Source organism: Aristolochia californica, unplaced genomic scaffold, assembly GCF_029961685.1.
Source record: "Aristolochia californica isolate CCGP_79_NKW_82.1479 unplaced genomic scaffold, dmAriCali1.0.hap1 SCAF_8, whole genome shotgun sequence".
NCBI classification, from domain to species: Eukaryota; Viridiplantae; Streptophyta; class Magnoliopsida; order Piperales; family Aristolochiaceae; genus Aristolochia; species Aristolochia californica.
This window is the reverse complement of record NW_027182279.1, coordinates 718,790-745,958: the sequence shown is the minus strand read 5'-3', so window position 1 is coordinate 745,958 and position 27,169 is coordinate 718,790. Positions and strand designations below refer to the sequence as shown.

The 27,169-nt window shown below is 40.4% G+C and overlaps 3 protein-coding genes and 2 pseudogenes across 3 annotated transcripts; 3 read left to right on the top strand and 2 right to left on the bottom strand.

Annotated features, from left to right (window-relative positions):
• The first annotated feature begins 251 nt into the window (after positions 1-251).
• Positions 252-10,040, top strand: LOC137939364 (cysteine-rich receptor-like protein kinase 2; annotated as a pseudogene).
• On the bottom strand, positions 2,067-3,038 carry LOC137938694 (mitogen-activated protein kinase kinase 9-like). Its single transcript, XM_068783694.1, has one exon. It carries the CDS (start codon positions 3,036-3,038, stop codon positions 2,067-2,069), a length of 972 nt encoding a protein of 323 aa, XP_068639795.1.
• An 833-nt stretch (positions 10,041-10,873) lies between the features above and the next one.
• On the top strand, positions 10,874-12,594 carry LOC137939363 (cysteine-rich receptor-like protein kinase 42). The gene is made up of 5 exons (XM_068784637.1): positions 10,874-11,648; positions 11,748-11,867; positions 12,033-12,142; positions 12,227-12,440; positions 12,515-12,594. Exons 1-5 carry the CDS (start codon positions 10,874-10,876, stop codon positions 12,592-12,594), a joined length of 1,299 nt encoding a protein of 432 aa, XP_068640738.1.
• A 117-nt stretch (positions 12,595-12,711) lies between these two features.
• LOC137939362 (mitogen-activated protein kinase kinase 9-like) lies at positions 12,712-13,666 on the bottom strand (annotated as a pseudogene).
• An 8,061-nt stretch (positions 13,667-21,727) lies between these two features.
• LOC137938929 (cytokinin dehydrogenase 3-like) lies at positions 21,728-25,171 on the top strand. The gene is made up of 5 exons (XM_068784045.1): positions 21,728-22,846; positions 22,951-23,078; positions 23,202-23,462; positions 23,577-23,839; positions 24,653-25,171. The coding sequence occupies exons 1-5, from the start codon at positions 22,267-22,269 to the stop codon at positions 25,032-25,034; spliced, it is 1,614 nt and encodes a 537-aa protein (XP_068640146.1). The 5' UTR covers positions 21,728-22,266; the 3' UTR covers positions 25,035-25,171.
• The last annotated feature ends 1,998 nt before the right edge of the window (positions 25,172-27,169 follow it).

Below are 27,169 nucleotides of genomic sequence, written 5' to 3'. Positions count from 1 at the left end.
AATACTTGAGAGTATTACCAAAGTAAGTAAATATTTAAGTTATATGATTAGTTATAATGTAATATATAATTGTCAATTTTGGCAATAGAACACTTAAAAATAAGGATTATTTGAAAATATTATTGATTTTAAGAATAACGTGTTGATTTTAATTTTAATATTATTATAATTCGAGAGTCAAGTCTTATACCCATTGTTGTTATAGCTCGATCAGTTGACTCTGATCCTGAATCCTCATTTGCTCTGTTTACATGGAGACCAAATTCAGAGACCCAGAAGTCTTCTTCTCCTCCTGCTTCGCGTTCTCCTCTGGAGTTTCATCAGATCCCCGGATAAATCTTCTCAACAAAGTCTGCAGCCAGCACAGCGTCACGAACCCGTACAATTTCTCTTCCAATCTCAAAGCTACCTTCTCCGATCTCCGCCGCGCCGTCTTATCTTCCTCCCACTTCGCGACAGCAGAGCGCGCGCGAGCCTCGAGCACATCTATGCTCTCTTCCAGTGCCGGGAATATCTCTCCGTTGCCGACTGCCTCTCATGTTTCTCTGCTGCCATCACCGAACTCCGCAACTGCTCCACGGCCCACGGCACGCGTGTTGTCTACGACGGCTGCTTTCTCAAGTACGAGAGCGACAGGTTCTTCGACCAGACGACGCTGGCTGGGGATGTGGAACTGTGCGGTAACGTGACGGCGCCGGAGACCGGCGGCTTCAACGCCTCCGCTCGGGGATTGCTGGAGGATTTGGTGGCGGAGACGCCTAAGATGAATGGGTATTTGGCGGCGGCGAGGAGGGATGGTGCGTACGGGGTGGCACTGTGCGCAGAGACGGTAAACCAAAGCGGCTGCGGGTATTGCTTGAAGGTCGCGTATGGTAATATCCAGGTGTGCCTGCCGGCGACACAAGGGAGAGCGTTCGACGCCGGCTGCTTTTTGAGATACTCCAAAACGTGATTCTTCGGGGCCTACCAGACGATCGATCTCGCAGCTTTCAAACGCAGAGGTCAGGATTCTTCGAGATTGATTTATTGACCGAAGTGTGAATACAGGAAAAGAATGGGATTTTGGTTCCGAAGACTGAACTTCAAATTCGTCTCTGTAGGAAGATCAAGTAAGAAGAACGGCATTATCGGTGGTCTGGTAGGGGGAGTCAGCTTTTTCTTACTTGTTTTTATACTTATCCTTGTCACGACGAGAGAAGTCCGCACCTTGGGATGCCCTGTTCGTCTTTGGGGAGATTGCAGTATGAGAGAGGTATCCTTCTGACTATTCTGAAACTGCACTTTTTTCCGTGGTTTTGAGGTTCCTAACTGGATATTACATCTATCAACTTCTCTGCTTCTGTAATTTAACTATTTTTTCATGGGCGACAGAGCAAGACGGAATTGTAAATTTCCGCCACAAGGACCTAAAATCTGCCACCAAGAATTTTTCCGAGAAAAACAAACTAGAAGGAGGCTCCGGAAACGTATACATGGTACGTTAATCTCAATGAGTATTGAAATGATTACTGGAAAGTGGGAACGCATCGAAAATGATGCTCTGTTTCGAATTCTATCAGGGTCTTCTAAAAAATGGGAAGAGAGTAGCTGTGCAGAAGCTTGCGATCACTCAGGATCATAGAGTGAAGGCGTGTATCGAGAAGGAACTGGATCTTGTGAGCCGCATTTGGCACCGAAACCTGGTTCGTCTCCTCGGATGGTGCAGCAAAGGCCCAGAACTCCACATAGTTTACGAATTCGTGGGCAACAAAAGCCTCGAAAAAATCTTATTTGGTATTCCCACCTCTTCTACTCTGTTTCATGATTCATGTGCTCGTGATGTTCTGAACTTATGATCATCTTCTCAGGTGACGGAAGTGGAACTCTCAACTGGAAACAGAGATTCGATGTAATCGTGGGCATTGCTCAAGGACACCGGTTTACTTAATTCATTTTGTATCGGCAAGAATATCAAAGATAAAAAGTAATATACACATGCAAAATTGCGAACAGAAGGATTCTAAATTGCGAACAGAAGGATTCTAAGTTAGATCCGTCGAAATTTTCGGCAGGAAGTAGACGGCGAATCAGTGAACTTGGGCTGCAGGTGGTTCTCCGGTGACGAAAGGGTGCGAAAGGAGATCGGAGACGGTAGCCCGTTGGCTCCAATCTTTATGCAAACAACAGCTTAAGAAATCCCGGAACTGGTGGGAGGCGCTGTCCGGGAAGTCTGGAATCTCGCCGAAGCAAATGGCATACATCAGAGTCGCCCAGTCGGGCCTCTGCCCTGACGGAAGGAGCGGAAAATAGCCGACGTAGAGCTCCCACAAGGTGATGCCCAAGCTCCAAACATCGCCGGCGAAACCGTCGTAGCACCCGCCGTGCGAGCCAGGGTCGAACCTTTCGGGGCTCATGTACCCGTGGGTGCCGACGTATGAGCTGCACCTCCTGAGGCCTCCATCATTCACGATCTTACTCACGCCGAAATCCGCTATCTTAACCTCCATCTTGCTGTTGACGAGCAGATTGGCGGGCTTAATGTCGCGATGGACGATCTTGTGGCCGTGGAGATAGCTGAGGCCACGGAGGACATGGCTAGCGACTTTGGCGATGATGTCTTCGGAGAAGTTACCCGTCCCACTCTGGCGGAGGAGCGAGTCGAGGGAGCCAACGTCCATGTGCTCCAAGACGAAGGCAACATCAAGGTCAGGAGAGTTGGGGTCTTTTTTAAAGATGCCGTGGCAACCTACGACGTGAGGAGAGTCGACGAGGGAAAGGATTTCCATCTCGCAAGATATCTGACGACGGTGGAAGTCGTCGGAGCTGGAGCTGAGCTGAATCATCTTGAGGGCATAAAGAGCAGAGGTGACCCTATGGCGGACCTTGTAGACAGTGCCGCCAGTGCCGTAGCCGAGAACAGAGAGAGTTTCGAGGTCGGCGAAGGAGGTAATATGGGGGGAAGGGTTAAAGGTGGGGGGGAGTGGCGGGAGAGAAGGGAAGGCGGGGAGGGGGAGAGGAAGATGAAGCTTGAGATTGGGGCGATTTCTGAGGGCAGCCATGAGTGAGTGCAGTGTGATAGTAGCGAGGGAGGGGCGACGAGCAGTTTATACTGAGAGTGAAGAACAGTTGGAATTAATTAGGAAACTCTCTTCACTTAGGAAACCATTCGGAAGTTTCCAAGAGAGCTGGCAAAATGGTTACTTATTAAACAGATTTTCACTATGGATCTTAAACAATGATAAGGTAACAGATACATTAAAACCGTTTTTCCGCCATGAATCTCTAAGTTGAAAAACAGGAAAAGACATTCGCGTCCAAAATTTACCCAGCTCTAACCGACCAGATCATCAATAAGATAAACTTAAACAATATTTCCAGTACAATATTTCACTTGTGAAGCACCAATTGCACCATCCGGAGCTGGCTGGTTCTGGGGTTCTGGACAAGAAGGAGTACCAGGAAGAAGAGATGAAGAACGTGATAGAAATAGCTCCGCCCTGCACTACCGAGAAAGCAGCTTCAAGGCCGAACATGTCTGAAGTTGAAGCGAGTAATGGGTAGCTCGAGGAGACAGTTCCACTTGTACTGGGTGGTCGTCTTCTGCCTCAACTAATGTCTCTCCCACCTCTACTCGTTCTCCTTCTACCAAAATTACGGGAATTTTACCAAGATACCGATTTAAAAAAATTTATTTATGAAAACAACGACAATTCCAACTTATTTGCAAAACTACAGAACTTTGATCGGTCCACTGTACATGTGGACAATCAAAGGCGACACGTAAGCTTTGACTGTTTATGCCTCGCTACGTCATTAATGCAATACTGTAGATTAACACGTCCGTCTGCCATGTCAGTATAGTTGACACGTATTCTGCCACGTCATTACATGATAAAATTTTGAATAAAGCGGTCCTTCATCTCCACGGTTTAAAATCCTTCATCTCAGAGAAGGTCATATTTGATCTTCTTTGAGATGAAGGATGCACGACGCTCCCTTTGCCCCTCTCTCTCCTCGCACCCCCCTCTCTCGCGCGTCCTCATTTTCCTTTTTGTCTTCCTCTCTCCCGCACTCCCTCTCTCATCTCCCTGTGCCCCCGACGTCGCTACTGCCTCTCTTCCCTCGGATTCTCGTCTTCGGCCTCCGTCTCTCTATCTTCTTTGGGACTCGCACTCTCTCTCCCACTCCCTCTCGTCTCCGTGCCTCCCTCTCTTGTCTCGGACTCGCTCTCCATTTTTCTCTCTCACTTCTCTCTCACTTCTCTCTCTCTCTCTCTTATCCCTCTGGACCTCCATTTCTTCTCTCTCTTCTCTCTCTCTTCTCCCTTTTGACATGTCACTCCCTTCTCCCTCTCGCTATTCTCTTTTCCCCAAAATACCTTCTGATTTCTTGCGATTTCCCCAATTTCGGTTTCAATTTTCTTTAATTTTGACATTTGGGCTTTGATTTCTTAATTTCTACTTCGATTAGGCATCGATTTCCCCATTCGGCATCGGTTTCACCCTTCGGCTTCGTTTTTCCCCAAATTTCAGAAAGTATGACTAAACCCTAATTTTTTTCATTAAATTAGTGTTTTATTTGACCATCCGACCATCATTGGGGTGAAATGGTCTAAGTATACAATGATGGACGGATGGGCATTTGCCTTTTGTTTTCGTTCTAGTGAAATTTTTGTGTGCACGAAACTTTTTTATGTGTCCCTTCTGTACTGTAGAGAAATTTACTTAATGTCTAGGTGATCATTGTTATGCAATTCAATTTTCATAGGCACCAAAAGAATCAAATTACTTTTCCCTATTATAGAAGTCATCTATTTATCAATACTGAGAAACAGAAAAAAGGGTATGAATTGTTGTACACTTCTTGCTCATAATACACGTGAAGTAACCGACTAGCAGTTGGACGGGCAAGGAACCATCTTGAATGGGAGACATACATGTAGAAATAAGAACTGATTTTGTGAGTGCATGTTCTTATACTTCCCTCTCATGATTGATTCCCTACTACAATTTACAAAAGGATCTAAAGAACATGAACTGCTTTGTTTTGAAGAGAAGCTCCAGAAGGAGAGATGAGATCATTACGTGTGCATATAGGTCCTTTTCTTATTTGAGCCTTCAGATTGGACTTCTCTGGTTCCCACTTCAATTGTACCAATTAATTTATCTTAGAATATGGAGGGGCATTAAGTAGTTTATTTGGAGGAAAGTTGTTGTGGATGCATGCTTAGTGAAATTGCTCACTGTTTTTATTAAGTTTATAGGTGTGAGAGGAAGAGGTCGGATCGCAAGGCTGGAAGGAGTGAGAATGTTATATAAAAGCTATGTAGTTTTTTCATTTTATGGGATACATTTGATGTCATTTCATTATTTATGTGGTTATGGTGTATATATATTGCTTGTTGTGGTCTCCCTATTAACATCTATAAACTGTTGATCAAAAGCTGGTAGGAGTGAGAATGGTGCATAGAAGCTATATAATTTCTCGTTTTGTGTAATAATTTTTTTTTCATATCATTGTTTATGTTGTTCCTATTATACACCGGTTGTTTATGTAATTATCTAAAATAATTTTATATAATAAAATATCAAATTTTTTATTTATATAAATTCCTTATTGTTAATATTATATATATCAAATGCCGAGCCAATATTATCCAAAAGACCGGTCTGTTAACTGCTGAAATACCTAATCTATGTGGACCAGGGACGGACGGAACTTAACCCAAGTGGATCGGAACCACCTAGCTTTAAACACCCACCGTTCCCGTTCCCTATCGGTTCCATCGGGATTCCAACGCGAACATGGTGCCCAACTCTGATACCATGTCAAACGCTTAGCCAATACTACCCAAAAAAATGGTCTGTTAAGTGCAGAAAGCCAAGTACCTAACCCACGTGGACCAAGGGCGGACGTAACCTTACCCAAGTGGACCGGAACCACCTAGCTCAAACAATATTTAGTGACTACTTTAAAAGTGATAATTTAGATACTGTAAAAGTAACAATTTGATTGAGCATTTGGATATTATAAAAGTAAAAAGTGTTTAAGTATTTTATTTTTATATTTAATTTATTAAAAAATAATTTATTTTAAATTATTTATTAATTAAGGCAAGTTAAAATATATCTTAACTTAATAATGGAAAACTTAAATAAAACTATCTTATAAAAAATAAAACCTTTAGTGTTTTTTTTCGGCGGGTGTCATCTACGACGACTGCTCCCTCAGTTACGAGAGCAGCGACATCTTCGACTAGACGATGCTTCCGGGGAACCAGGGGTTGTGGGGCAACTAGATGCCGCAGGAGATCGGCAACTTCAAATGTGGTTGCAGCGTCGATGAGGATTAATGGGTATTTCGTGGCGGCGAGGAAGGAGAACGTGTACGCCATGGAGCAAGTGCGCGGAGACGCTGATACAGAGCGGCTGCAAGATTGCTTAAAGGTTGCTTACAACAATATTTGAGGTGCATGCCAGAGACAAAAGGGAGGGCGGAGGAAGCCGACTGCCTTTTTGAGGTATTCCAACACAGTTTTCTTTGGGGCCAACCGGACAATCGATTTGTCGCCTTTCTTGCACAGAGGTAGGATTCTTCAAACTAGAATTACTCATCAAACTGCAAAATCGAGGGAAAACATGGAATTTGGATTTTGAGTACTGAACTGGAAATTCGTCTCTCTAGGAGGATCGAGTAAGAAGATCTACCGTTATAGAAGGAGTTGTAGGGGAAGCCGGGTTTCTTCTACTTCTCGTCTTGCTGTTATTCCCTCTCTTCTCCCTTTCGACATCTCACTCCCTTCTCCCTCTCACTATTTTCTTTTCCCCCAAAATACCTTATGATTTCTTGCGATTTCCCCTATTTCGGTTTCAATTTTCTTCGATTTTGACATTTGGGCATCGATTTTTTAATTTCTACTTCGATTAGGCATCGATTTCACCCTTCGGCTTCGGTTTTCCCCAAATTTCAGAAGGTATGATTAAACCTGAATGTTTTTTTCTTCATTAAATTAGTGTTTTATTTGACCATCCGACCATCATTGGGGTGAAATGGTCTAAGTGTGCAATGATGGTCGGATGGGCATTTGCCTTTTGTTTTCGTTCTAGTGAAATTTTTGTGTGCACGAAGCTTTTTTATGTGTCCCTTCTGTACTGTAGAGAAACTTAATGTTCAGGTGATCATTTTTATGCAATTCAATTTTCATAGGCACAAAAAGAATCAAATTACTTTTCCCTATTATAGAAGTCATCTATTTATCAATACTGAGAAATAGAAAAAAGGGTATGAATTGTTGTACACTTCTTGCTCATAATACAAGTGAAATAACCGAGCAACAGTTGGACGGGCAAGGAACCATCTTGAATGGGAGACATACATGTAGAAATAGGAACTTATTTTGTGAGTGCATGTTCTTGTACTTCCCTCTCATGATTGATTCCCTACTACAATTTACAAAAGGATTTGAATAACCTGAACTGCTTTGTTTTGAAGAGAAGCTTCAGAAGGAGAGATGAGATGATTACCTGTGCATATAGGTCCTATTCTTATTTGAGCCATCAGATTGGACTTCTCTGGTTCCCACTGTAATTGTAGCAATTAATTTATCTTAGAATATGGAGGGGCATTAAGTAGTTTATTTGGAGGAAAGTTGTTGTGGATGCAGGCTTAGTGAAATTGCTCACTGTTTTTATTAAGTTTATAGGTGTGAGAGGAAGAGGTCGGATGGCAAGGCTGGAAGGAGTGAGAATGTTATATAAAAGCTATGTAGTTTTTTCATTTGATGGGATATATTTGATGTCATTTCATTATTTATGTGGTTATGGTGTATATATATTGCCTGTTGTGGTCTCCCTATAAACATCTATAAACTGTTGATCCAAAGCTGGTAGGAGTGAGAATGGCATTCTTTATGGGGTTTTTGGTGTATATCTGTTACCTGCTTTGGTTTCCCTATAAATATTCTATAAGCTATTGGCCTAAAGTTGGCAGGAGTGAGAATGGTGTATAGAAGCTATATAATTTCTCATTTTGTGTAATAATTTTTTTTTCATATCATTGTTTATGTTGTTCTTATTATACACCGGTTGTTTATGTAACTATCTAAAAAAAATTATATAATAAAATATCCTATTTTTTATTTATATAAATTTCTTATTGTTAATATTATATTTATCAAATGTCTACCCAATACTATCCAAAAGATCGGTTTGTTAACTACGAAAATACCTCACCTATGTGGACTGGGGGCAGACGGAACTTAACCCAAGTGGATCAGAACCACCTAGCTCTAAAGACCCACCGTTCCCGTTCCCTACCGGTTCCGTCAGTATTCGAACATGGTACCCAACTCTGATACCATGTCAAACGCTTAGCCAATACTACCCAAAAAAATGGTCTGTTAAGTACGGAAAGCCAAGTACCTAACCCACGTGGACCAGGGGCAGACGTAACCTAACCCATGTGGACCGGAACCACCTAGCTCTAACAATATTTAGTGACTACTTTAAGAATGATAATTTAGATAATGTAAAAGTAATAATTTGATTGCGCATTTTGATATTATAAAAGTAAAAAGTGTTTGAGTATTTTATTTTTATATTCAATTTAATAAAAAATAATTTATTTTAGATTATTTATTAATTAAGGCAAGTTAAAATATATCTTAACTTATTAATGGAAAACTTAAATAAAACTATCTTATAAAAATTAAATTTGTTAGTGTTTTTTTCGGCACGTGTCATCTACGACGGTTGCTCCCTCAGGTACGAGAGCAGCGACATCTTCGACCAGACGACGCTGTCGAGGAACCAGGGATTGTGGGGCAACTAGACGGTGAAGGAGACCGGCAGCTTCAAATGTGGTGGCAGTGTTGTCGAGGATTAATGGGTATTTCGCGACGGCGGGGAAGGACAGCGTGTACGCCATGGCGCAAGTGCGCGGAGATGGTGATACGAAGCAGCTGCAAGATTGCTTGAAGGTTGCTTACAACAATATTTGAGGTGCATGTCAGAGACAAAAGGGAGGGCGGCCGAAGCCGACTGCCTTTTTGAGGTATTCCAACACAGTTTTCTTTGGGGCCAATCGGACAATCAATCTGTCGCCTTTCTTGCACAGAGGTAGGATTCTTCAAGCTAGAATTACTCACCAAACTGCAAAATCGAGGGAAAACATGGAATTTGGATTTTGAGTACTGAACTGGAAATTCGTCTCTCTAGGAGGATCGAGTAAGAAGATCCACCGTTATAGGAGGAGTTGTAGGGGTTTCTTCTACTTCTCGTCTTGCTGTTCTTCCTTCCTATGTTTATCTTCCTTTTTGCTATTGAATTTTCTTTCAGAATCCACATTGAACTTTTTTTTTGCTTTCTGAACATTTCAAAATGGAAATTACATGCATTAACTTCTCTGTTTCTGCAATCTAATCCACTCTCAGTTGACATTTTAGGGGCTACAGAGCTCCGCGGCCCCGTAAATTTCCACTACAAAGACCTGAAATCTGCCACCAATAATTTTTCTGAAAAAAACAAACTGGGGGGCTTTCGAGATGTGTACATGGTGCGTTCTTCACTATGAAAAATCATTAAAGATACAATTACAGGAAAATCATTGAAAAATTGAAAGGCTCCGAGTCAATTTCTATCAGTCCTCAGAGAAACTGGAAGAAAGTATCAGTTGAGAAGCCAGCAATGGCTCGTGGGCATAGCTCGAGGACTCGAGTACCTCCACGAGGAATTCCATGTCTGTATCATTCATCCAGGTATCAAACCAGTAACTATCTCTTCGACGAGTTAGCAACACTTTTCGCCGGAATTTTGTAATCACAACACGGTTCAATTTCTCTTTCAACTTCTTCTTCACAGTTCACTAGCTTCCAAATGCTCCACTATTACAGAGGATACGCAGCAGTGGAATACGCAATCCATCGCCTGCTCTCAGAGAAGGTCGACACTTACAGATTTGGTGTGGTCGTCCTGGAAATCAGAAGCTACCGAAAGAGGAACAACAAAAAGCTCGAACGTGTCACCCAGGACCTGCTCCAATGGATGATTATTTTCTCCGTGTAACTGATACAAATACTATTAACAGAGAGGAAATATTAGGAATTGAAGTGTCCCAACACTTGTGTATTGGTGAGAAAGAAAAAGAATCCATTTCTCAAATATTAGACTTTAACCCAAAAAATTGTTTTTTTATTTTTATTTTTTCCTTTTTATATGTTTTAAATAGATAAGGGTATAAAGGTAATCTCATAAACATTTAGCCTTCTCTCCTCACCGTCGTCATCGCCAAGAAACGAGAGGGTGAGGCTTTTTGTCAGCACTGTTCCATCAGTCCTCGGAGGTCTTGGTGGTTCCGTCCACCGTCAATGGAGTTTAGTGGTTTCGGAACGAGAGGAGCCGCAATTTTCACTAACCTATGGGGTGGTGGCTTGAGGCGGTCCATTTGACCAACAAGAAATTAAGGATAATTTTTTTATTATTTTAAAAAATAATTAGTAAAAAGAAGAATTTGATCTCATTTTTAATAACTATTTTTAAAAATAATTATAGTTAAATTTTTTTCTTGGGTTAGAAACAAAGCCAAGGAAACAAGGGTAAAATTAATCAAAATACTTAAAGAGTATTACCAAAATAAGTAAAAATTTAAGTTATATGGTTTTTGACATATAATTAAATTATTAAATTATTTATAATGTAATATATAATTGTCAATTTTTGCAATAGAACACTTAAAAATAAGGATTATTTGAAAATATTATTGATTTTCAGAATACCGTGTTGATTTTAATTTTATTATTATTATAATTCGAGAGTCAAGTCTTATACCCTTTGTTTTTATAGCTCGATCATTTGACTCTGATTGACACGGATCCTGAATCCTCATTTGCTCTGTTTACATGGAGATCAAATTCAGAGACCCAGTAGTCTTCTTCACCTCCTGCTTCGCGTCCTCCTCTGTTTTTTTCTTGCTCATCGCCGGTGGAGTTTCGTCAGATCCTCAGATAAATCTTCTCGACAGAGTCTGCACCCTGTACAACGTCACGAACCCAGACAACTTCTCTTCCGATCTCAACGCTACCTTCTCCGATCTCCGCCGCGCCGTCTTATCCTCCTCCCACTTCGCGACAGCAGAGCGCGCGCGCGCCTCCGATCCCATCTATGCTCTCTTCCAGTGCCGCGAATATCTCTCCGTTACCGACTGCCTCTCATGCTTCTCCGCCGCCGCCACCCAAATCCGCAACTGCTCCACGGCCCACGGCGCCCGTATTGTCTACGACGGCTGCTTCCTCAGGTACGAGAACTACAGGTTCTTCGACCAGACGACGCTGGCCGGGGATGTGGAACTGTGCGGTAACGAGATGGCGCCGGAGACCGGCCGCTTCAACGCCTCCGCTCGGGGATTGCTGGAGGATTTGGTGGCGGAGACGCCTAAGATTAATGGGTATTTCGCGGCGGCGAGGAGGGATGGTGCGTACGGGGTGGCACAGTGCGCAGAGACGGTAAACCAAAGCGGCTGCGGGTATTGCTTAAAGGTCGCGTACGGTAATATCCAGGTGTGCCTGCCGGCGACACAAGGGAGAGCGTTCGACGCCGGCTGCTTTTTGAGATACTCCAAAACGAGTTTCTTCGGGGACTACCAGACGATCGATCTCGCAGCTTTCAATTGCAGAGGTGAGGATTCTTCGAGATTGATTTATTGACCGAAGTGTGATTACAGGAAAAAAAAGGGATTTTGGTTCCGAAGACTGAACTTCAAATTCGTCTCTGTAGGAAATAAGAAGAACGGCATTATCGGTGCTCTGGTAGGGGGAGTCAGCTTTTTCTTACTAGCTTTTTCTTACTTGTTTTTATACGTATCCTTGTCACGAACGAGAGAAGTCCGCACCTTGGGATGCCCTGTTCGTCTATGGGGAGATTGCACTATGAGAGAGGTCTCCTCCTATATTTCTCCTTCTGACTATTCTGAAACTGCACTTTTTTCCGTGGTTTTGAGGTTTCTAACTGGATTTTACATCTATCAACTTCTCTGCTTCTGTAATTTAACTATTTTTTCATGGGCGACAGAGCAAGACGGAATTGTAAATTTCCGCCACAAGGACCTAAAATCTGCCACCAAGAATTTTTCCGAGGAAAACAAACTAGGAGGCTTCGGAAACGTATACCTGGTACGTTACTCTCAATGAGTATTGAAATGATTACTGGAGAGTGGGAACGCATCGAAAATGATGCTCTGTTTCGAATTCTACCAGGGTCTTCTAAAAAATGGGAAGAGAGTAGCTGTGCAGAAGCTTGCGATCACTCAGGATCATAGAGTGAAGGCGTGTATCGAGAAGGAACTGGACCTTGTGAGCCGCATTTGGCACCGAAACCTGGTTCGTCTCCTCGGATGGTGCAGCAAAGGCCCAGAACTCCTCATAGTTTACGAATTCGTGGGCAACAAAAGCCTCGAAAAAATCTTATTTGGTATTCCCACCTCTTCTACTCTGTTTCATGATTCATGTGCTCGTGATGTTCTGAACTTATGATCATCTTCTCAGGTGACGGAAGTGGAACTCTCAACTGGAAACAGAGATTCGATGTAATCGTGGGCATTGCTCAAGGACTCCGGTATACTTAATTCATTTTGTATCGGCAAGAATATCAAAGATAAAAAGTAATATACACATGCAAAATTGCGAACAGAAGGATTCTAAGTTAGATCCGTCGAAATTTTCGGCAGGAAGTAGACGGCGAATCAGTGAACTTGGGCTGCAGGTGGTTCTCCGGTGACGAAAGGGTGCGAAAGGAGATGGGAGACGGTAGCCCGTTCGCTCCAATCTTTATGCAAACAACAGCTTAAGAAATCCCGGAACTGGTGGGAGGCGCTGTCCGGGAAGTCGGGAATCTCGCCGAAGCAAATGGCATACATCAGAGTCGCCCAGTCGGGCCTCTGCCCTGACGGAAGGAGCGGAAAATAGCCGACGTAGAGCTCCCACAAGGTGATGCCCAAGCTCCAAACATCGCCGGCGAAACCGTCGTAGCACCCGCCGTGCGAGCCAGGGTCGAACCTTTCGGGGCTCATGTACCCGTGGGTGCCGACGTATGAGCTGCACCTCCTGAGGCCTCCATCATTCACGATCTTACTCACGCCGAAATCCGCTATCTTAACCTCCATCTTGCTGTTGACGAGCAGATTGGCGGGCTTAATGTCGCGATGGACGATCTTGTGGCCGTGGAGATAGCTGAGGCCACGGAGGACATGGCTAGCGACTTTGGCGATGATGTCTTCGGAGAAGTTACCCGTCCCACTCTGGCGGAGGAGCGAGTCGAGGGAGCCAACGTCCATGTGCTCCAAGACGAAGGCAACATCAAGGTCAGGAGAGTTGGGGTCTTTTTTAAAGATGCCGTGGCAACCTACGACGTGAGGAGAGTCGACGAGGGAAAGGATTTCCATCTCGCAAGATATCTGACGACGGTGGAAGTCGTCGGAGCTGGAGCTGAGCTGAATCATCTTGAGGGCATAAAGAGCAGAGGTGACCCTATGGCGGACCTTGTAGACAGTGCCGCCAGTGCCGTAGCCGAGAACAGAGAGAGTTTCGAGGTCGGCGAAGGAGGTAATATGGGGGGAAGGGTTAAAGGTGGGGGGGAGTGGCGGGGAGGGGGAGAGGAAGATGAAGCTTGAGATTGGGGCGATTTCTGAGGGCAGCCATGAGTGAGTGCAGTGTGATAGTAGCGAGGGAGGGGCGACGAGCAGTTTATACTGAGAGTGAAGAACAGTTGGAATTAATTAGGAAACTCTCTTCACTTAGGAAACCATTCGGAAGTTTCCAAGAGAGCTGGCAAAATGGTTACTTATTAAACAGATTTTCACTATGGATCTTAAACAATGATAAGGTAACAGATACATTAAAACCGTTTTTCCGCCATGAATCTCTAAGTTGGAAAACAGGAAAAGACATTCGCGTCCAAAATTTACCCAGCTCTAACCGACCAGATCATCAATAAGATAAACAATATTTCCAGTACAATATTTCACTTGTGAAGCACCAATTGGACCATCCGGAGCTGGCTGGTTCTGGGGTTCTGGACAAGAAGGAGTACTCGGAAGAAGAGATGAAGAACGTGATAGAAATAGCTCCGCCCTGCACTACCGAGAAAGAAGCTTCAAGGCCGAACATGTCTGAAGTTGAAGCGACTAATGTAGCTCGAGGAGACAGTTCCACTTGTACTGGGTGGTCGTCTTCTACCTCAACTAATGTCTCTCCCACCTCTACTCGTTCTCCTTCTACCAAAATTAGGAGAATTTTACCAAAATACCGTTTTAAAAAAATTTATTTATGAAAACAACGACAATTTCAACTTATTTGCAAAACTATCGAACTTTGATCGGTCCACTGTACATGTGGACAATCAAAGGAGACACGTAAGCTTTGACTGCTTATGCCTCGCTACGTCATCAATCCGTTTGCCACGTCAATATAGTTGACACGTATTCTCCACATCATTACATCATAAAATTTTGAATAAATTCTAAAAAAATTAAATACACTTTTAATTACCTTATATCTAATATAATAAATTATTAAAAAAATTAATAAATAATTAAAAAATTAAATCTTACTTATTTAAAACCATTTAATATCAATTAAGATATTTATTAATTAAAAAAAATTCGTTACACTTTTAATTTTTTCATATTTTAAAAAATAAAATAAAATATGAAAATTATTTAAATTTAAAATATTTATAAATTAAAAAATATATAAAAAAGTTATTTTAGTGTTTAAAAATAAAATTTATTTGTATACTTTTTATCACCTTATTTACAAATTTTAAATATTTATAAATAGAAAAAATCTAACTCTTACCCATTTATTATGGATTTAAAATATTTATAAATTTAAAAACTCTTACTCTTAAGTCTTACCCATATATTATTGATTTAAAATATTTAAAAATTTTAAAAAATATATAAAAAAGTTAGTTTAGAGTTGAAAAATACAACTTATTTGTATACTTTTATCACCGTATTTACAAAATAATAATATTTAGAAATTTAAAATATTTATAAATAGAAATAATCTAACTCTTACCCGTTTACTATGGATTTAAAATATTTAAAAATAGAAAATTTTTACTTTTAAGTCTTACCCATATATTATCCATTTAAAATATTTATAAATAAAAAAACATTTACTCTTATGTCTTACCCATATATTATCTATTTAAAATATTTATACATTTAAAAAATATACAAAAAAGTAGTTTTAGTGTTTAAAAATATAATTTATTTGTATACTTTTTATCACCTTATTTAAAAAAATAATAAATTATTAAAAAATATATTATTTAATTAAAAATCTTACAAAACTTTACAATATTTTAATTTGACAAAATTTTCATTAACATAAAATCAGAAATTAAATAGTAAATCACAAAAAAATAATACATTAATTAAACACCTAAATTCAAATCAACATTATAATTAAATACAATAATTAGATTCAATTAATAAAAACCCTAAAAAATCACCCTCCTAATCGGCTTCTGAAATTCAAATTCAGGTTTGGAGGGTGAGTAGAGCTTCGGTTTTGAGAGAAAGGGTAGCGAGAGGATGAACAGAGGGAACAGAGAAGAAGAACGAGAGATGAGGCTGAGATGAAGAGTGAGCAGTTGAGAGGGGATGTCGAGCAGCGGTAGCAGGGGAGCGGTCGTGGCCTAGCGACGGCAGCAGGGGAGCGGTTGTGGCCGAGCGGCGGCAGCAGGAGCGAGGGCGAGAGGAGAGGAGAGGATAATGACAGAGGAAGAAACATTAGAATGAAAAAAATAAAATGAAGGGCATATGTGGAGTGAGCTGACGTGGCGAGAGATAACGGGGCAATGACGGAAATTGATAATGACGCGTGTGTAAAATAATGATGTGGCAACCCATGTGTTCAACTACCACACTGCACTGATGAGGTGTTGACATGTAAGCGGTCAAAGCTTATGTGTCGCTTTTGACTGTCCACATGTACAGTGGACCAGTAAAAGTTCAGTAGTTTTGCAAATAAGTTGGAATTGTCGTTATTTTCATAAAGAAATTTTTTAAAATTGGTATTTTGGTAAAATTCCTAAAAATTAGCGGCTCTGGCTTGACGTCTTAGTTGCGTCTTCTCCAAAGCCACAAAAATTTGTTCACGAAAAAAATAATATTATTTTATTAATTTATGGTAATTAAAATAAATATTAGGGACATTTATCAAAATATTATATTAAAAATTTATTTACCTAAATAACGAATTTGCAGAATCAACTTTCTACGTCAGCAAAGTTTGTCCACGTGGCACCATATCAGTATCCTCTTTTTGTTTTTATAAAAGGACTAATTAGACCTGGGCCTAGTTTGAAGCCCATTAAATTTAAACATATTTGGTATAAGCCCAAAGAATCTTTAATTGGGAGGATACTTTAAAAAGTAAAACCTGGATAAAAAGTAAGATCAAGCCCATAAAGTTTTCTTTTGTTAGCCCATTAGCTGTCCATTGAGCAAGATTCTAATATGAAACCCAGTTCTTCATAAACAATGAATAGACCCTTAATAGTTCTACAAGTGGTTGGTTTTAGTAGGCAATCTAAGGTTTAACCACCAATACAACCACATTCTCCTAAAGGTTGGATTTAACTAGAGAGAAAATTTGACCTCCATGACATGACTTGAACCACCTTAATCTCTCATTGATGTCACAAGGATTGTGAATACAAAACCCATTAAAGTCATTATCACTTTCGTTTTCCTCCAAATTTTGCAGAATCCATCCAAACCTCCCTTCACCACCCAGTCTTAATTGAATAATAATATAGAGATCCTACTTGAGTTCAGCTGCTGATGCCTGCAGATCTTCCAAGCAGCACCTGAGACTGAGGAGATATTGAAAACATTCAGCTGACCTTAATTATCCAATTCATAAGGCTGTTTTCGTTGTGATTAAGCCGATAATCTAATTTCAAATCCTATTTTTTATTGGTTTTTTTACATCTGATACCGTATTAATGATGTTAAAGAGAAGAAAAAATTAATAATCACAGTATATTTTATTGATCAAGAGACAAGTATTTATAGCTTTACAACAAGTTCATCTTTCCTTAGAGAACATTGATTAAGATGTGTAGACTGTAGAGATTAGATGGTAGTTGAACCTGTAATTAGGTTAGTAATGGGGTTGTCAAGTATGAAAGGGTGCTTGGGAGCTACAACAACCGATTTGAAATGTAATCTCTTACATAATGATTTGTTTAAAAAAGGGCGCACGAGATGGACGATAAAATTCGAGGGCCTCTATGTGGGGTTTCCTGAGTCGTATTTCGGTATGAGACCGGAATCAGGGTTGTCCATTCACAGAGGTGGCTCGAAAAGTCTCGACCGGTCTACATAGTCGTATATTAAAAATTATTTACTTCCGTGTGTGTGTATGTATGTGTGTGAAATGGTGGTTATGGGAGTCTTGAATCTCAATCCTGGATAATTTAAAAAAAAATTAAACTAATCTCAATTACATAGATTCCATGCAAAAGACTAATGAGGCTTCAACAGATTGCTTATTTTAGTGGTGGGAAGATCAGTTTTTGGTGAAGGATGCAAGGAACCGTCTGGAGAAAATCTTAGTTGTGCTATAAAAGCTTGTAGAAAATCAAAACCTTGAAGATTGGAATCTGGAATCTGTGGAGAGAAGAGAAGACAAATGGAGGCAATCTAAACAACTAAGCTAGGAAATAAAATATTCAAACTAACGTCCAAATACAGGAGAGAGAGAGAGAGAAAGAGAGTTCTTCTTTGTCCTTTCATGGGGAGTTAAGGACAGTTCAGAATGATTTTTACAATGAAGAAGACAAGCCAGAGTGCATTTTGAGGGAATCCTGCTTCACTTCTCAGTCAGACCGAGTAAGGACATGGGCTGTCTTAGTGCCAGCAGAAATGATCATTCTCCACTCTGTATATGATTCTTATATGATAGATCATCGGAAAAAAGCCAACACCATTCCTCAATATGGGGTTGAAAGAAACACAAAGGTGATCCACAAAGGCTTGTCTTTCTCCTCTAAAGTGACTGTCTCCTCTAACCTATCATCATTATTGCTTGATTTGAAATTCTAGTTCCATGTGGGTAGTGAGAGAAAAACCATGGCAAGCCTCTCTGTGTTTCCTGTAAGAGACATTACCAGCAAGGGGGAGAAGAGAGGGTTCCATGATCTAAAACAGAAAGGAAAAAAAACCCATTTCTGTGTTATTTTGTTATTCACAAGGATGCATACATTGTTAAAGCTTCTCTGGACATAGCTTCCTCTTCTCATCTGCAGAGCTATCGTCCCTACGGAGCTCACCTCACCAAACCAACCTAAGATTTCCTTCATCAATTGCATATATTTGCGGGACCAGGTGTAGATGTACTACACTAGTATCCATCTCCATCGATGTAACTCTTTAACTTAAAGGCCATTTACTCAATCAAGAGTCAACTGTCTCACTAAAACCCAAAGCATGAATTCCTTCAACTGTCTGTACCAGGCGATCGTATCGTATTTTTTAATGTTAACGAGGGTTTATTGATCAAGTTTAAGAAAAGATAGGGGAATTCCAGAAAAGATTTGGTTGCAGAGAAGAGGTTGATAATTAGTAAGTGAAGCCAGTTGGAAGAAGAAAAGGGGTAGCTTGACTTCGAAGCTCCTTTTTGAGCTGTGACAAGACAAATAAAAAGAGTGTCACTCCTTACGATTGTGGGGGAGGGGTTCTAGAACTGAAGAAAAGTAGAACACCCTACTTGTGTTAGAACTATTCATGGAAGGACATGAAGACCCACCAAAGATGAATAATTAGAACTTAGCTGTGTTTTTTCCATTGTTTAAGAAGAAGAGATTTTGTAGTGATAACCATCATAACCTAGTATTTTGTAGGTGGGGGCACCCCTCTATGGAGCCAACATGCCATAAGTGAGCTTACTTTTTTTTTCTTTTGCATTTTTATTCATTCATGATTCATCATTCTATTGACTTAGATCTGGTTGCTCATATTAGTATCACATATCATATTGAGATCCTTAAAATATGCTCTAATATGTCAATAATGTTTCGGCCATTGGTTTAGGTCAAACAACTAAGGAAAAAACCTAAAAATTTTTATGCACAAGTCATAACTATATCGATATTTCGATATCATATTGCTCGCCACAAAATCCGATATGTGTTGTACCAAAAAACACCTTACTACTTTGTGAAGCAGCTGAATTCGACTCTCTTCCAATCTCACATGAGTTTTGAGTGAGACCCCATTTCACGTAAATAAGTTTCACTCAAGATCGTTTTATGGGATCTGCCACCCTTCATGTAGCGTGAAATGGTTGGTGTGGCAAATAGGGCCGTTGCTTGTTCCTCTTACTCTCTTCCAATCTCACAAGAGTTTTGAGTGAGACTCTTTTTCACGTAAATAAGTTTCACTCAAGATCATTTTATGGGACCTAGCACCCTTTAAGTAGCGTGAAATGGTTGGTGTGGCAAATAGAGCCGTTGGTTGTTCCTCTTACTCTCTTCCAATCTCACAGGAGCTTTGAGTGAGATCCCATTTCACGTAAATAAGTTTCATTCAAGTTCATTTTATGGGACTTGCCACCCTTTAAGTAGCGTGAAAGGGTTGGTGTGGCAAATAGGACCATAAATAAGTTCCTCAGCCACAACCTACGAGAGAGAAAAAGCTCACAACAAAACCTGCACGTATGGTCGGATTAACTTTTCTTTCTTCGTCCTCCTCTCATCACTATAGTGACCATTAAACTAATTGATTTATGTTGAAACTAATTGCGCTACCACTTCGAGGCATTAATAAAGGCACAACAAGTATATTAATACAAGGACTGGCCCGATATAATAAATATCCCAACACTCCCCCCGTGAACCAACAGAGGGAACAAATTCAGTGGAAGGGGGATTCGAACTCGGGACCGACCTGTTCTGATACCATGTTGAAACCAATTATGCTAAAACCTCGAGGCATTAGTGAACACGCAACAGGTATATTAATACAAGGACCGGCCCGATATAATAAATATCCAAACAATTTACCTGTTTTTCCTATTCATTAGCCGTCCTCAAACAGTAACAACTCGCACTGTTTTTTTTTTCTGCATTTCTTTTTGTCCAGTGGGTCATGCTTCACTTTTAAGAACAATTCTTTTAACCACTTCAAGATTCTTTGCTGTGTTTCTGATGGAGTTGATGCACTAAAAACACCTTAAAAGCACTTCACTAGTTTTGAGTGATTGCGACCAGCTGGATTCGAGAAAATCCTCTGGATATCCCATTCAAATCCAATTAAAACATACTAATTGAAAAAAAAAAAAACACTTATCTTCAACCTTGGAAAGTTAGATTGAGATTTCCTTCCGATATCTTGTGATTTGTCTTCTGGGAGCTTGACAAGTACACAGTTGTCCATCACAGCTCAATGGATTCAGCTTTTACTGAGTTTCATTTTGAAGATCTTTGTCCTTTGTTTCGCCTGCTCATGGTGTATGATTCATGAATCATGAAATCATGGATCATGACTTTGAAAGTTTTTAGTTTTTCTCCTGCTAAAAAAACAGTCTCTTTTGTTTTCTCCCCCTTAAAGCTGCTCAAGTTGCTTATTTGTTAATTACCCAAGTTCTATGATAATCTCTTCAAATGAATACAACCAGAACTCCAATTTGAAGTAAAAAGCTTAATCTGACACCAAAATCTTCTTACTTGGGGCTGTTGTGGTAAAGATAAAGGTCAGTAGTGGTTATCACTTGAATTGAATAGATTATTTCAGAAATCCAAGGTTGATAGCTAAGAGAAAGAGGGAAGAAATGGTAAGCATCTCAAGGTGTATATTATATTAATAACTTCTTCAAGACCAATGGGAATTAACTACTGGAAGTCCACTAGAACCCACAACAAACAGAAGATCTTTCCATGTTTTTTAATTTTTTTTCCCTTTTAAGTTCATCTAGGTTAAGTTCCCCATCCAAGGGAGTTATAATGTTCTTCATTAAAATATCAGTTTTGGAATTCTACTGGCTTATAAGGTTGGGGAATAGGCACTCTCTTGGAATGGAACTGAATTCAACTTTAACTGTTATGTTTATTTGGCCTTTCATCTACCAGTTCTGGCATAGAGGCTACTGAATCTTGACATTAGGGATGAATTTTATAGAATAAAAAGCAATTCACAACCTGGGTTCTGCAAACAAATTCTACAGAAGGGAACAGTTCTTTTCTGCGTATCTTGGTCTATCATGGATAGATATATTCCATGCCATTTAATAATGGAGGAATTGTGTGAAACGGGAGAAGGAAAATCTTAATAAAGGGAAGATGATGATGAAAGCTCATATCATCTTTCCGTCTGGATTGGGGTCCCCTAGGATTCGAACCGGAGCCAGAAAATTCTCTCACCCATGTCTCTATAAATACAACACAGTGGCAGCAGCAATGAAATCCGTCTCCCCTTGTTTTTATTTTCACAGACATCTGCTGCCCCGTATTCTCTTCCACATCTCTGCTTTTATCTTCGTAGATGTTTTGTTTTGTTTCGTTTTTTTTTTTTTTTTCTCTTTAATCTCTGTTGGTCTGTTTTTATCTGAATGAGCCGGGGAGGAGGGAAGGCAAGAGTTACGTTCAAGGCTAGAAACAGAGGAAGCCATCAGAGATAATTCGGGAGTAGAGGGCTCACATGGGTACTTTTTCTGCGTGACAGCTTCTCCTTCAGGGCTATTAATGCTGCCTCTTCTCTGCGCCTCTCAAATTTGCAGAAAAGCCATCGGAGCTTTTCGGTTCGTCTGATTTTCTTCTTTTTTTGGTGGGAGGGCCTTTTCGTTTTCTTCCAAGTCATCGGAGTTCTCATCTGACAGGTGTTTCTTTGGAAACTGCTAATCTTTCTTCCTGCTCCACCTGTTCTTGTGGTATCCTTCCGGTTCGATTGATTTTGTTTTTTGTCTTTTTGCTAGTGGAAAGACCCACCATTTCAATCTCTTGCTTTGGTCTCCTTGTTGGAGTTTCTTTCCTGGTTTCTTGTTTGTGACGACGAACGACCCAGTTTCTTGATGTCTTAGTTTTCTATTGAACAGAGAAGATTCGTCAACCAAACTCTGAATGCTTCTTTGAAGGGATTTGCTTGTAGTTCTCTGTAGTTGCGGAAGCTGTTCACGTCTGCATCAGAAGAAATCGCATTCTGAAATCGCTGGAAAGATCTTTCTTTTTGTATCACTGGGTTATCTTCTTCCTGACAGCTCGAAGAATAAGATAATATAAACCTCCGATGGAGTTCTCTGTTTTCTTCACGACTGTGAAGGTCTTTCTTGTTCTTTTAGCCCTCTCTTCTCCCTTCAAATTCATCCAGAGCCCATCTGATTTTGGTCCCTTGAACTTCCTCGAAACAACGACCGAGGCCTCTGAAGACTTCGGTAGGATTGTCTTCAACCCTCCTTCCGCAGTTCTCAGGCCTCGATCTCCCAAAGAAATCTCTCAGCTCTTGAAGTTCCTTTCTGCTTCTTCTTTTAGCAAAGTCACCGTAGCAGCAAGAGGAGTAGGCCACTCTATCCACGGCCAAGCTCAAGCCCTCAAGGGCATTGTCATCGAGATGGATTCTCTTCCTTCTACGATTAAAATCCACAAAAAGAGAGAAGGGGACTCGGGTTTTTCTTTCGCAGACGTAAGTGGAGGCACTCTGTGGGTGGAGCTCCTGGAAGAGAGCCTCAAACATGGCCTGGCTCCAAGAACATGGACTGATTATCTTTACCTCACCATCGGTGGGACTCTCTCCAATGCCGGAATCAGTGGGCAGACTTTCAAACATGGTCCTCAGATCAGTAACGTCCTTAGGCTAGATGTTGTGACTGGTAATTTGATGGAACTGCAACACCATTAATGAAGTACCAAGCTCTGTTGTTCATAAAAAAATAACATTTCTTCTGTATTTTTCTCCTTCTATGGATTTTTTCAGGGAAAGGAGACCTTGTGACCTGCTCCCCCACTCAAAGCTCTGAGCTCTTTAATGCAGTTCTGGGTGGGCTTGGCCAATTTGGCATAATAACAAGTGCCAGAATCCTGCTACAAGATGCTCCTGAGAAAGTAAGATGACTGCTTCTGCTCTTTTTCTTGTTTCAGATTTTGTAATCTGTTTCATTCCTTTTCAAAATCCAAATTGGGTTCTTTCCGCCGAGCCTCAAGGATTTGTCGCTAATCTTTGTTTAGGTGAAATGGGTCAGAGCCTTCTACAACGACTTCGATACTTTCACGAAAGACCAGGAGCTTTTGGTTTCAATGGCGGACAAGATTGATTATGTAGAAGGATTTATGGTGCTGAGCGAGCAATCTCTGCACAGCTCTTTTGTTGCCTTCCCCTCCCATTTAGATTTCACTCCAGATTTCCATGCAGGAGGCAGACCAGCTGTCTACTACTGCATTGAATTCGTGGTTCATAACCAGCCGGCAGAGGAATCCGATGCAGACCAAGTAATTGTTTGCCTCAAATCTGCTTGGATCTCGACTGAATTACCCCTTTTCTTTAATGCCATCTTTGATGGGTCCCAAAATTTGAATTCCTCCTTGTTTTTCTTCTCCCTCCAGGTTGTGGAAGCCATAGCAAAGCATCTGAATTTCATGCCTGCAAGAATCTACAAGGTTGAAGTATCCTATTTTGATTTCCTCAATCGGGTGAGAATGGAGGAACTGAGCCTGAAGCGCAGAGGATTATGGGATGTGTCACACCCATGGTTGAATATGTTTGTGCCGCGGTCAGGAATCAAAAAATTCACAGAGCTGCTGCTCGACACCATCTCCCCAGATACCTTCGAGGGACCCATCCTTATATATCCCATCCTCAGAGACAAGTAAGGAAGAAAATCTCATCTCTGCCACACTGTTCCTGCTTCTTTTTTTTCACGTCACGGAGAGATGAAACTTAAAAGAGATCATTAATGTTTTCACCCAAAAGTTCTTTCTTCGCATTCTGTTTTATATCTGCCTCTTTTTCTCTTGATTGGGCGCATAATTGAATCTTCTTTTCTAATCTGCATCAGAACCTGAACTTAAAAGCCCATCTTTTCACTTCGCAAGATCGTAAAATCGAAAGCAATTGTTTCTTTCCTTTCATATGCATCTCTGCTTCCTCCGAGCCGCAATCAGAACAGACAGTTCATCAATGTGTAATCTCCATTTGACGGACTCTCGAGGTACTTAACGCATCAGTCACAGGATCTTGCCTTTTTTCACTTTTGTAAGATAGGCTACAGAGACCCTCCAGAAAGGGGTTGATATGTTGGCCTTTTCTTTGCAACCTTAAACCCGAGATGATCGAAATCTTGCCCTAAGTACCACTCAGTGGCTTGCGTGCTCTCTTTCCTGTGTTCTCTCTCCTCGTACGTGAAGGAAATGAAAGAAAAAGTTAGTGGAGACGAGATCTTTGGTACTGGTTTGTTTCAGAAAACACTCTTCTCTAGGTGGGTTTTCTTCTGTCGCCCTGATTCAACTTTTTTCACCTCCGCTGCGACCTGCAAATGCAAATCTCTGCTCCCTGTCGGCCTACACCACTGCTCTCTAAAACTTAAAACACCCATTAACTACTGATTCCTGCATTCTTATTTAAAAAAAATATATATATATATATATATTCCTGATTAGATTTTCTTCACTCTCCATCGCAGGTGGAATTCAAACACGTCGGCGGTACTACCTACCAGGGGCTACGGAGAGAAGAAGAAGGACGAGGAAGACGCAGAAGGGGAGAAGGTAGTATACGTTGTGGGCATGCTGAGGTCATCGAACCCGAGCGACTGCTCGAGGGAATGCTTGGAGGAGATGTTGCAGCAGAACCGTTACATAGCGGAGACGGCGGGAGGGCCAGCCATGGGAGCCAAACAGTACCTCCCCTACTACACCCAAGGGCAACAATGGCGGGAGCACTTTGGCGGGAAATGGGATCGATTTTTGGTGCGAAAGCTGGAATTCGATCCATTGGGAATCTTGGCCCCCGGCCAAGGGATCTTCCGGAGAAAATACAGCATCAGTGGTCCGACCTTCGAATGAGAAACAGAGAAGAGAGGATTCAATTTTCATTTGTGGGAGAATCAATTTTAGGGGTTAGAATTTTTGTTTGTTTGTTTTCCCTTGGTTTGTACAGGGGTTGGATGTTGTCTTTTAGTTCCTGTTCGGAACCAAACAAAAATGAGAGGAATTTATTTTCTTCGAGAATCATTCTGATAAAAGAAAATAAAAGACAAAAAGTTTTTTTTTTCTTAAAAATTCTAACTCAGAGAGAGTTTTAATCGTCAAAATTTTAAAATATTATTATTTTTTTCTTCGCACTTTGATGAACTATGTGACAATGGACCTAGAGTTACAAAACGGTGTTGCACTCTTAGATTTAGGATCCATGAGAGAAGAAGAGAAAGAAGAGAAGAGAAGAAGAGAAGAAGAGAAGAAGAAGGAAGATAAAGATAAGAAGAGAGATGGAGCTCGAGAGAGTTTTGGAGAAGAGATAAAAGCTAGGGTTTACAAGAAAATAGCGGTTAAGATTTTGAGTCTGACTGGTTTTGTAAGAATATTCTTTGCTTACTTAACATAGTAGTATTGTCACCTCCTCTTTAAACAATATTAAATAATGGACGGTTGTGCACCAATACCGTAGTCTTGTGGACCACCGGACAATATCTACGCACTATTGAACCCAATTAATTGGAAATGCACCCCTTAGAGCCAGCAATGGACACCCCCCCTCCCTCTATCTCGCGAGCTACGTTAATCTCAGAAGTCTTTACCGTGCCAGAGTTGGAAGCCGGCCGGCCGGTTGGAATCTTCCTATGGAATCGAAGCCGTTGACTTTTAGAAGAAAGGGTGTAAATAATTATATATTTTATTATAATATATTATTTTTATACAATTAAATTGGTTTTTAATTTTATGTAAATTTTGTTATTTTTATTTCGACGATATTTAATACTTATATCAAATATTAAATTATTTAAAAAATATATAATAATTATTTTTAAATGGGAAAGCGTGTGAAGCATCATGGATCTTCCGTAATTATTACGTAATCTAGCACTCCCCTGGGCCGTCGCCATCAATCAGATCTTCCCGAATCTTTCCCCGCCAATAGCATTCCACGAATTCACGTAAGTAGTCATGCATGTCATTTTCCACTTTTAGCCGCGGTCGTGAGAATCGTTGCTAGAAATATTCTGGTAATAAAAGAAGGATGCTTGGGGTATTATCGTAACACAATATATCTAATTTTTATTTTTTTATTTAAAATTAGAAAAAATGTGTTTTTTTTACTTGATTAGGACCAAAGACGCAGGAGTCTCGTGTGATGGTCCCCACGGCATGTGTGCTATGGTGGTGGTCCATGTTAGATAAATGTTCAACTTCAACTATAAAAGATGCGTTGGGTGCATTTGATATTTGTTTGTGGTGGTGTTTTCACAATTTACGTGCACACTTTGTTCTCACCTTGATAGTTTACGTAATTTGTAGCTTGCTTTAATTGATTGAGACAATGGGGTTAAAAAAAATTGGGTTTAGATTAATGTGAATTTTTGATTTTTTTTTTTAATATTTATGAAGGTGAGTGTGTCGGTGATACGAGGAGGATTTACATGGTCAACTAGGTTTTGGCTCTTAAGTGAGTCGAATATTTATTTGAAGTAAATGAAGGATTAGGTCAAGTTGAACTTGTTCAATCCAAGTTTAATTGATATCACCAAATTTCCTTAAGAAGAAGGAAATAAGTAATTTCCTCTTTCTTTCTCCGACTTTTCTTTATCTTCGTTTTTTATTTTTTAAAAATTTGAGTTATTCCATGCACGATTTGGTGTGAAACATGCGAAACGGATATATAAGTTGTCCAATCTTGGAATGTCAAGGTGAGGTATTCAATACCAATTCAACAAGAGAAAAATAAAATAAAATTTAACCTTAGTGTCAAGGTAAAGTTATTTTTTTTAATATTTTTATTTATCTATCTTTCTATCTATCTATGAGGGTTGATCCAATACGAAAACTTATTTGGTGTGAAACTTACAAAACGGGTATCTCAGTCGTCTAATCATGATCAAACGGTTGAGATAACAATTTCCCATAAAATGACTTTTTGTATTAGAACAACCGTGATCTATCTATCTATCTACGAGACAAAGTGTGTTATTTCTTCTTTACTTTGG